Source organism: Carcharodon carcharias, chromosome 3 (genome assembly GCF_017639515.1).
Source record: "Carcharodon carcharias isolate sCarCar2 chromosome 3, sCarCar2.pri, whole genome shotgun sequence".
Lineage (NCBI taxonomy): Eukaryota > Metazoa > Chordata > Chondrichthyes > Lamniformes > Lamnidae > Carcharodon > Carcharodon carcharias.
The window spans coordinates 208,059,956-208,071,132 of NC_054469.1; the positions used below are offsets into that span (position 1 = coordinate 208,059,956).

General features: G+C 41.0%; 1 protein-coding gene across 4 annotated transcripts in view; it reads left to right on the forward strand.

The window, feature by feature from the left end:
* zgc:158766 (uncharacterized protein LOC100009641 homolog) overlaps positions 1 to 11,177 on the forward strand; it is a 188,083-nt gene extending 176,906 nt beyond the window's left edge. For 2 of the 4 annotated variants that reach the window (XM_041184293.1, XM_041184294.1), the window contains exons 20-24: positions 255 to 371; positions 2,398 to 2,667; positions 4,188 to 4,396; positions 6,413 to 6,481; positions 10,011 to 11,177. In XM_041184293.1, coding sequence (XP_041040227.1) covers positions 255 to 371; positions 2,398 to 2,667; positions 4,188 to 4,396; positions 6,413 to 6,454 — 638 coding nt within the window. In that variant the 3' untranslated portion in view covers positions 6,455 to 6,481; positions 10,011 to 11,177. The remainder of the gene's footprint in view (positions 1 to 254; positions 372 to 2,397; positions 2,668 to 4,187; positions 4,397 to 6,412; positions 6,482 to 10,010) is intronic. The other 2 variants (XM_041184295.1, XM_041184296.1) reach the window with 2 other exon arrangements.

An 11,177-nucleotide genomic window follows, 5' to 3' on the forward strand; every position in this document is an offset into this window, starting at 1 on the left:
AGTGGGTTTAGAATAAAAGTAGGGCCAAAAAGAAATATCACTTAAAGGCACTCCCCCCTCCCCCGCACCCTAATGTTTGCCCACCATGAGCAAGTGTTCAAATTCCAGGGTGATTAGTGCCACAGAAATACATAGGAGATCAATCTTTCACTTTTTAAGGAAGGGTTGAGGTTATGGCAGCACATACTTAACACAATAATAAACAGGTTAATAATCTCTTACCCAAGGGATTGATAGTAAATCCTTTGTTGCAGAGCTGCGAATGCAGGAGATGGTATCCATGGGAATAGGTAATAAGCCATTTATGGACATCAAGCCCAGTGAAGCTGCCATTAGTGACCGGGCAGTTGACTACATCATGAAGGGTACGGGTAAGTCAGATAACATAAACAGGATGATGCTTAAGCATTTCCTTACTAATTACCAACTTGAGACAACCGCAACATGAATGTGTTCAAAATACAATAACCTGGGAGGATGTGATGAAGAATTCTTGAAGTCATGGATGCTAAGAGTATTCAGGGCCTCTCCTTACTTCCCTAAACAATATCCTTTTATGATCCACTTATACGTAAACTTTGCCTGTCCCCTTCTGATGGGGTATTTTTTAAATGCATGGCTATTTGGATCCAGGACTGTGTGCAGCTTTTTCTATTTTATAATGAGTTTTAATGGGAGCCCCTTATTTGGCTGGGGTCTGGGAGCACAGTTTCTGTAGGCCACGAGTGTTGATCCGACCCTAGTGATGCCAATTGCCTGATTGTAAAATGTTTGTTCTTTCTCCTGTCATGCTCCACATGGCATCTCCCAGCTCAATGTGCACAAACATAGATGGGCAGCCATTGCTGGTGAGACTAATAAGACTCCGATCTTGAGTTTATAATTTCAATTGTATTGCCATGGGAAATTGTTGAGTGCTCCCTCGCATGGAAGGTAAATAATCTCACGCTGCACTGTCCCCCTTCTTCATGGCCAATGGCAGAGTTGCAGTGGCCCGAGAGCAGTTTTGCTGCCCACTATCAGCAGATGAGGTGCAAGTGAAAAGAGTAGGTCAGTATAACATGAAAACATCAGCTTATAGGAGCATAGGAACATAAGAGCAGAAGTAGACCATTCAGCCAGTCGAGCCTGCTCCACCATTAGATCCAATTAGATCATGGCTGATCATCTACTTCAATGCCACTTTCCTGCACTATCCTTTAATGTCACTGGCCTCCAGAAACCTATCGATTTCTGTCTTGAATGTGCTCAATGATTGGAGCTTCCACAGCCCTTGGGGTAGAGAATTCCAAAAATTCACCATCCTCTGAGTGAAGAAATTCCTCCTCGTCTCAGTCTTAAATGGCATACCTCATCCTGTGATGATGTCCCCTGGTTTAGACTCACCAGCCAGGGGAAACATCTTATCTACATCCAACCTGTCACACCCTGTAAGAATTTTGTAAGTTTCAATGAGTTTGCCTCTCATTCTTTGAAACTAGAGAATGCAGGCCCACTTTCCTCAGTATCTCCTTATAAGATAATTCCACCATCCCAAGGGATTAATCTGGTGAACTCATGGTCACTGTGATGCCACGATGACCAGAATAAAAGATATATATCAATCATCAAGTTGCTGAGGAGCAAAAGTAGTTTTTTCATTAGGCAGAAGTTTTCAAAACAGAAGGAGGCCATTCACTCCATTATGTCTGTGCTGACGCTTTGCTGGAGCAAATCAAGACTAATCCCACTATCCCAGTCTCCTCGTAGCCCAGTATCTTCTATTGCTTCAAATATTTGTCTATTTTTCCTTTAAAATGTGCAATGATCTCTGCCTCAAGCATTCCCTTTGACAAAGTATTCCAGAATCCCAACAATTCTCCATGTAAAGGATGCCTTCTAACTTCTCTCCTCAATGATCAGCTTTAAATGAATGATCCCTTGATAGAGGTTTCCCAGCCAGAGGAAAGGGTCTTTTCTTGTTCACCCCACAAATCTCTCCATCATTTAAAAAACCCCTATGTAATCGCCTCTCAGCCTCAGGGCTAGGGAAGGGGGCTGGGGGTAAGTGTGCAGGGTGAATGCCACTCTGTAAGGGCATTGAATTTGTCAGCAGTAGGATTGAGTATTCTTTGTTGGTCCAAGAGAAACTCTCCTGGGCCCAAAAATGAGTGAACATTTCAACATATTTGTTTGAACAGTTTCCACCAGCACCTCTGCTTTAGGTTGCTCATCATCTAACATAACCAGGTGGATCTTGTTTGTGTCCACTTGTTGCTGAATTTCTATCATGTGAATTTTAATGCTTCTATGACTGCACTCTGCTGAAATGAAGTTACCCAGCTCAATAATCTTCTCTGTCCTAAAAGTTACCTGCAGCATTCCCTTTTCAAAGTTTCTCAATTCACCTCTCTTTAGAATCTAGAACACGAGCATCCATCGCTGTGTCTTCATTCGAGCACTCCACATCCTTTAAGAGGCCCCATTCCACCATCTCCAACAGCAGCACCTCCTCTTCGAGCAGTCAGTCATCTTCTTCCCTACTGGGGACTCTCAACCTTCACATGTACTCGAGTCCAACGCATGTCAATCCACATTGGACACCATTCAACCAATGGTCCTATGACATTGGGACTTGCATTGAAGAAGATGAACTGGAGCAAGAGACTGGAAGCCAACCGTCCATGGGTAAGTCTTTCAAAGTATTGGTCCTATGGTTAGTTACCTATCACATTCTCTCTACATTTATTCTGATATATATCGCTATTAGGAAACTGGTCTAATTTATTCTGACAGGTTAATGCTTGATCCATACAGTGAAGGCATTGTGCTGACATTGTTTCCATAGAATTGTGTTGCGTTGTTTGATATTTCACCAGTTTTCCAAGAATTAGTAAGACTCCCTCCTGCGAAAGTCTGCAATGAGCTGAGGAACGAATTGGATGCCAGATTATCAAGATGGCTTGAACAATGTGGGTTTTCCAAATTGCGGACTGGAACCTGATTTGGTGTGTGGTGGCAGTTGGAGATGGGGGTGGAAGCTCGGGTGAAGGTGGGAGCCAGGCTGGGGGGATTCGGGCAGCATCAAGGTTGGAAGGGGTTGTTGGGGGAGTGTGGTGGGAGATTGGAGGCCTAAGCGATCAGGCAGCAGGGTGAGAGATCAGTCGCCTGGTAAAGTGGAAGTTTGGAAGCCTGAGGGATCAGAGGCAGTGGTCGGGTTGGTAACCAGAGTCGGTGGGGGAGTGGGGGGTAGGAGGTTGAAGGCCTTATGGGAAAGGTCAGGGAGGAGATCAGAAGGATTGAGAGGTTAGTCTCTGATCGCAGAGGAAGGGCTGGGGTGGAGGCATGCTAGGTCCAGCAGGGAAGTGGAAAGGCACTTACCTCTTTGATCTCACTTTCCTTTAGCCACCCAGGAAATCGGGTTGGTCAGAGTAAAATTTGAAATCATGGATCAAGCTAAGGCTGCCAGTCTCATTATAATGTTTAAATTGTCAACCTGCATTCTGGGAGCAGATTGGTTGCTTGTCCTCCGTCCCCCACATGCCCACTCCACCCCGCCCCCCCATCCCAATTAAAACTGCAAGTGGACAAGTTAGGGGCCAAGATTCAGTTTTTATAACACTTTAACCTTCCACTTGACTCAAACCCGCCCACTTTTTGGGGTTATCATTGTCTGCTGTATTCAAAACAAGGTCTCTCCCATAAATCTTACTTAGCTTTGTCATAATTATTAAACACTTTGAATTCTGAATGAATTGCAGCAGATGTCTTGTAAATGTAAAAAAAGAGAAAGGAAGAGAAGAGTTGCATTTGTAAGAGACCTTTCATGACCTCAAGGTGTCCCACACTCTGGAAATACTTTTGGAGTGCAGTCACTGTTGTGAAGCAGAAAGTTTGCCTTAAGTTCTATTGTAAAATCCTATATCTTAATGACCTGTGGTGTAACAATTGCCTTTTGAATTGATGATACAAAGCTTGAAGAAACTGAGGAACACAAAGCCAGAAATGGATTTCATTGACCTTTCAGCAACTGCAAAAAAAAAAAACTGCATTCAAGTCATGTTCCCACCTCATGCTCTGGCCATACCCTGAGCTGATTGAGTTTTTTTATTTACAAAGATGGTACTTGATTAAAAGCAAGCATTTTGCACACATGGAAAGAGACTAAAACTCAAAGCTAATGAGATTCCAATTTTGTTTTGTCTTAGTCACAGAGAGTTCGGAAACCTCTTCACAATGTACTTCAGCAGAGAGCATGAGTGGTTCAACTCTCAACTGTGTGTCCCAGCTTTCCACAGAGACATTTCCTGATGACACTCCGAATCCTGACCCAAAGACTCCTTGTCATTATACACCCCTAAATCTTTCCCCAAGGATGCAGAGGGCTAAACCAGTGAAGAACCAGTACATCACAGCAGTAAGTATCTGTGTTTTGCGTTGCATAGGGCAAATGCAAAATGATTACATCATTCTAGACACTGACAGCTCACTCTCTAGTCTTGTGATTTAAGCAACATTTTAGTCCTCATCATTTAAACATAGTTTTCTACATTCTCCAGTGAATGGATGGAGCACATGGATTTTTTAGCAAAATTCCTACAACCAGCAGAACTTGGGTGAATCATGAATAGTTGGCAATGCTAGAAGTAGTGGCTACACAGACATTGGAAAGAGATTCTGTGTAAAATTTAACGGAAACATAGGAAACATCACTTCCCCACAAACTCAAGCTGCACTATATAATGGTGGCTACCAGTGTGCTTTTGGACAGAACAATGCAGTTTTTCTAACTGGGTTTTTGTAAAACAACTGTCCCCTTTCTAAAAGTGTTTCTGTCTCATGATGTGGACAAATTATAGTCTTTGATTGCAAAACAAATTTCAGAAAGCAACCAAAGATCCTAGTTCCTGTGTGTTTATTGGACTTGGCAAAATTGAACAACCTTGAACTAATTGAAAACCAATGTTATTGTTTTGGAAAAATATGCTACAATTTTTACTGTTTCAAAAACATGAGGGGCAGAATTTTACAGTTCCCTGTTGGCGGGTTTGCAGTGGGAGAGGAAGGCCCATAAAATTCCCCGGGTGACCTTCCTGCCGGACTCTCATCCACCCCCAACCTGTCCACAATTTTACATGGGGCAGATGTGGCCTAGGGCAAGTCACCCATTTTCGCCCCAAATGAGACCCTGCAGTGGCCAATTTTGAGGCTGATGGGAAGAGTTCAGGGGCAGAGGCAAGCCTGTCAGGCCACCCTGCTTGGGCCTCAGGCAGGAAGGGAGGATGCGCCTCCATCAAGGGCCCCCATTCCACATTGGGCACTCAACCTCCACCAGTGGTGCTCCCTTTTCCCCACTGGCCTTTCCACCAGGGCCCCCAAGCCCCTCCCTCCACCCACCCCACCGCCAGGCCTCACATCTCCTCCATGCCATGAGATCCTCCACACTTAACTGTTCTTGAACTCTGGGACTTAGAATCAGTCCCAATCCTGGTCTCTGCGGCCACTGACGCTGCTAAGTGTGAAGTTCTTCAGAAGTAGTAATAAGATGCTAAGTAAGAAGCATTCAGAATCAGAAATACATGTACTGTTAAAAGAATAGGTTCCTTTAGTTTTTTTCAGACTCTCTCTAGTGGTACATATATATATGGTAACCTTAAGTGGACAAAAAGCACAACACAATTTTCAATACCCTCTACCAAGTGAGGGTCGGAAGTCCCGTCTCCAAACAATTAATGTTCCTCAGAGCATTAAATGGCTGGAGGGCTGTTGTGATTGGAGAGGATGCATTCCCTGCCAACACTTTGGGTGATGGGGGGGAGGATGGGGGAACTCCACCATCTGGAAAATCCTGCCATAAAATACTATTTCCTCTTCCACCTCTTCTTTATTTTCCTCCTTATTTTTTCCCCCTTTGTCTCATTCTCCATCTTTTTAACCTTCTTCCACTTCTCCCTCATTTTCCTTGTTTTCCCCTCTTCCTGGATTTCTTCTCTTGCTTTCCCCCTCCTCCTTATTTTCCACCTATTCCTAATCCTTGTTTTCCTTCTCTTCCACTTTTCCCATTCCTGAATGTTCTTCCTTCCTCTCTTCTTTCCCCTCCTCTTCTTCCACCTTTTCATATACCTTTACTTTTATTTTTTTTGATTTCGGATGAGCCATTAGACACAGAGTGTGAGGTGCTTGGTGATGCAAACAATGGAGAGGGATTCTGTCCTTTTTAATCCTTCTTTCCCAGGTCATTGTTACCTGCCCTATCTCTCACCTGCTGCCTACCCATGAACAGGATGAAATGTGTTTAAATTTCAGAGTTCAAACATTATTGGATGTTGCTATACATTCTCCAGTTTTTGCCCATTAGTGGGATAAGCAACTGTTCTGAGCATCTACCAGGTAGTAATTTTAATTTGGTTCATTTCCTTCACTGTCTTGGCAGAGTAAACCCCATGTAACAATAAGCCTCTCAACACTGGTTTGACTTGCAACTATTTGCAGAGATAGTTCAGTAAGTAACTAGCTTTTTTTATATAAATTAAAACCTCTTGAAGGATTAATCAGACTAATGACTTAAAGCAGGGATAATTGATGATTAACTAAACAATAACCCTAACAGGGAGAATAACGGAGGTGATTAGCATGTTTTGAATGGTGCGATTAATCATGGTGCTTTATTGTGGCTGGTAGTGATTAACTATTAACAGTATTCTGTTTGTATAGGTGAATGGGCTCCCTGGTATAACCTGGAATAATCTTCTTTTCAGTAGCTATCTCAAGGACCTGGCAGCATCATATTTTTGATTTTGTCGATATCAATGTATAAAGGAACACTTAGCTATTTAGATTTAAAAATAAGAGCACCGGACATTTGTCAAGAATAGTTAAGATTGTGTTGGCAAATAAAATAAACAAAGAAATCAGTAAAAACCTTGATAAATTATCGATTTCAATTCTGAGCCCCACACTTCAGGAAAAACATCAAAGCCTTGGAGAGGAAATTTACCAGAAAAACACACTGTTTGAGCCTGGAGAGACGAGAGAAGCTGGAATTATTTTCCTTGGAGCAGAGAAGGCTAAGAGGAGATTTAATAGAGGTGTTCAAAATTATGATGGGTTTTGATACACAAAATAAAGAGAAACAGTTTCTAAGGTAGGAGAATCAGTAATCAGAAATCCCACAATTAAAATAATTGGTCAAAAAAAACTGCATGGTGAAATGAAGAGATTTTTATTAATGCAGTGTGCTGTTATGAACTGGAATGCACCGGGAGAAAGGTTGTTGGAAGCAGATGCAGTAGTAACTTTCAAAAGAAATTGATATATACCTGAAAGAGAGAGAGAAAAAAAAAACAGCACTGCAGAAAGAGCTGAGGAGTGCGACAAATTGTATAACTGTTTCAAAGAACTGGCTTCCATCTGTGTTGTGTGATCCTCTGATTCAATAACTGTTATTAGGTCTCCTTTGCTAGTTAACAGCAGCATAAGAATAATGCCAGTTTGTTTGATTTGATCAATTATTTATTTGACCAATTATCAGGCCCACTCAAAAGTCTTTAATTACAGGGCAGAATTTTATAATTTTGAAGTCCTGTAACAATTTGGGATATTGGGATATGATAGTGCAGTGGTTATGTTGTTGGACTAGTAGTCCTGAGAATGTGAGTTATATCCCCATATAACCAGTTTGAGAATTTGAATTCAATTTGATTCTAATGAAGAAGGAAAAAACTGATTTCAATAAAGGTGATAATGAAGATGCCAGATTGTCCTAAAAACCCAATTGGTTCATTAATGTCCTTAAGGGAAGGAAGTCTTACCCGATCTGGCCTACTTGTTACTTCAGTCCCACATCAATATTGTTGACCCATAAAAGTCCTCTTAAGTGACCCAGGAAGGCCCTGATGTATCAAACCACTGCAAGAGGAAGGCCACTACCACCTTCTCATGGAATTAGGGACAAGCAATAAATGCAATGATGCCCAAATCTGACAATGAATTAAAGAAACATTGTTTGAAACTCTGAGCTTATACAGTCGACTCTTTCACATATGCTTCATTTCAATGTACAGCACACCTCAACTACACTGAAAATGTTTTATAAATTAGTTCCTTTCACCTAAGTTTCCATTAAAGCCATCAACTCAGACCTTTTCCCTCTTGCTGGTCACCAGCTCTTCTCTGCTGTCTGTTGCCTCTTGACCATCAGTCCTGACTTTCTAAGGTTTTTTTTTCTCACCTTTTATCTAATGATTTTTTGTTGTCCCAACTTCCAATTTCTGGTCAAATTTTCATTTCTAGGTGAGAAATAAGTAGAGTTTAAAATATGTCAGAATTATCTTTCTCTACAACCTCTCACTAGAAAATTTGTTTCTTTAAGAAGCTATTCTTTAAGAGAATCTGATGAAGGGTGTGCATGTAAGCCATCAGATTCTGACTGACTTGTTTGTTTTTGATAAGCAGATTTATTGTTTCTCTTTTTTGTTTTTATGTTAAACTCCCTTCCCCAGCACCTGCACCCAACCACCAACAGCAACAAACAAAACATTGGGATTCAGTTCTGGAGGAATGGAATTGAAGGACAGAGAACTTAGGTTAAATTATATAGAACCTTGGTTAGACCACACATGGTATTATAGTGTGGACAATGATCTCTACATTATAAGAAGTACGTAGCAGGACTGGAGAAGGTGCACAAAGGTTTATTGGAACTGAGGGGTTAACAGGCTGGGTTTCTTTTCTCTAGAAAAGATAAGTCTGAGGGATGACTTGATAGAGATGTTTAAAGTTATGAAGGGGTTCAACAAGATAGATGTAGAGAAGATGTTTCTCTTGTGGGGGAGTGCAAAACTCAGAGCCATAAATATAAATAATCACTAATAAACCCATTAAGAAATTCAGGAGAAACTTATTTGTTGAGAATGTGGCTAGAATGTGGAACTCACAACCAGAAGGAATGGTTGAGGTGATTGACGTAGATGCTAATTGCTAGATAAATGCATGAAGGAGAAAGGAAAGGAAGAATATGCTGATGAGGTTAGTTAAAGTAGAATGGCAAAAGCTCATGTGGAGCATAAACATTGGTATAGACCAGTTGGGTTGAATGGCCTTTTTCTGTGCTGTAAATTCTATTATCGAGCAATAATTTTATATTTAAAAAGTAATTCCCGGTAGAGTAATAGTTTATTAAGAGAATGAAGAAGGAGAAGAGGAAAAGAGTCTGGGCAGATGGGGCTCACACTTCCCATGGGGGCCTCTTAAGGGAAAAAAATAAACTTAATGTGAGGGTCTTCTTTTCCGTCTCTCTCTTCCCGGCAACTTCAGTCCCAGATGCTTCCCCATGTTCAAATGGCTGTCAGACCCAACAGTGTCATCTGGATCTGTGTAACTAAAGGACCTACCAGCCTCAGATGGGATAATGTTGCAATCAGCGGGATGGGAGCAGGAGGACAGTGGGCACGTTACCTATTCCATTTTAACCCAGGAGTCCCCCAGCAACCCCACTCCACTCACCCCTCACCAAGAGTTAAATTTCCCCCCTTTATCGCAAATGGGAGCTAAATTAAGAAGCTTGAAAAATGGAAAAAAAATTGCTGGGTTTATAATTTAGTTTATATTTAGTTAACGACTTTTACCAGTCGGCGATGCCCATATCCCAGCACAGCCCAGAACAAAGGGACATAACTGTAAAATTAGAGCAAGGCCATTCGGGAATGATGCGAGGAGGCATTTCTTCATGCAAAAGGTAATGGAAATCTGGAAAACTCTTCTCCCTAAAATGCTATGGTTGCTAGGGGTCAGTTGAAAATTTCAAGATTGAGATTAAAAGATTCTCATTTGGCAAACATACTCTGTGATGTGGAACCAAGGCAGGTACATGGAGTTGACATACAGATCAATAATGACCAAGATGAATGGCAGAACAGGCCCAAGGGGCTGAACGGCCCACTCCTGTTCCTGTGTTCCACAGCTGCACTGCAACATTTTGAAGGCCGAGAATCTGTTTGCTTCTGTTAAAATGTAGCATCTTGTTTTATCAGCTGTGAACAGAATGTGCCATGGACCATCTTACCAACCCATTGAAGAAGCCGGGTTCAGCTCCAAGGTATTGGTGCCTTCAAACTGCACACTCTATGTTGTTCTGATGATCACTCTGCCACCCCAAGCAGGAACAAATACGATAGCCTCGAAATCTGAAACAGGATACATAAATGGGAGAATGTGCAGGAACTTTCGACTGTCTGAGACAGGCACTGCAATCATGGGACATCCCATTTCATACTGAAAAAGGACATTAAAGATACACTTAAGCCCAAGTGATAAATGGGAAGTAACTACATTATATGTACATATCCATACAATAATAGTTAGCTTTTTCTTAACAGCTCACTTTTAATTTTTTTTGTATTGCATTCTGTAAATAACAAGGTGCCTTCTCTGCATAACCTATTCTCTTGTGCAATTTGTGGTGGCTGTAGCTTTGAAACTTCAAAAGTGTAAATGTAGATTAATTCTCCACTGCAGTTAGTGTACAAATCAAATTGTGTAGTAGCGTTTATATTTGTGTAAATATTTATTTTTATTGCTTGGTATTATTTTTCCCAAAAATCATGTCCGACATATCTCCGTTCTTCTTGGGTATCAAGAAAGATATGATCAAGATATGATCTGAAGCTTTGTTCTTTTATTTGTTTCATTTCCCAGCAAGAGATCAATGTTACATTGTTTGAATTGAGCCAATTATATTTTCTACACTTTTGACTGGAGATAGTTGCAAATAAGTCTCTTTCGAAAGCAATTGTCTCCATTATAATCAGATGATCGGATCATCTAAGAGATCAGATATCAACATGTATTCAATGAGCCAGCAGATCAGAAAACAAGCTATGAACATTCTTGGATGCTACAATTATCTTCTGTTTGCTTCGGTTCCATCCATTAATGTCTTAAGGTAAATGTTCCTGTATATTTATGTGCCAAGTGTCCAATGCCATTAAAAACTCTGAACCACTTTACTTCATTATGTTCTGATCAAAAATTCTACCCTTTTATATATATTTAATCATGTACAGCTGATACAGCTAAAAAGAGTCTGTAAGTTTAACCAAGTGACCTTTCGTGACCAGACGAGTACTATTTTTCACTATCTGAAAGCTTATTTTACGACTTCAGGTTTTTAGCAAATAAAATGAACTTCTGTCTAGAAA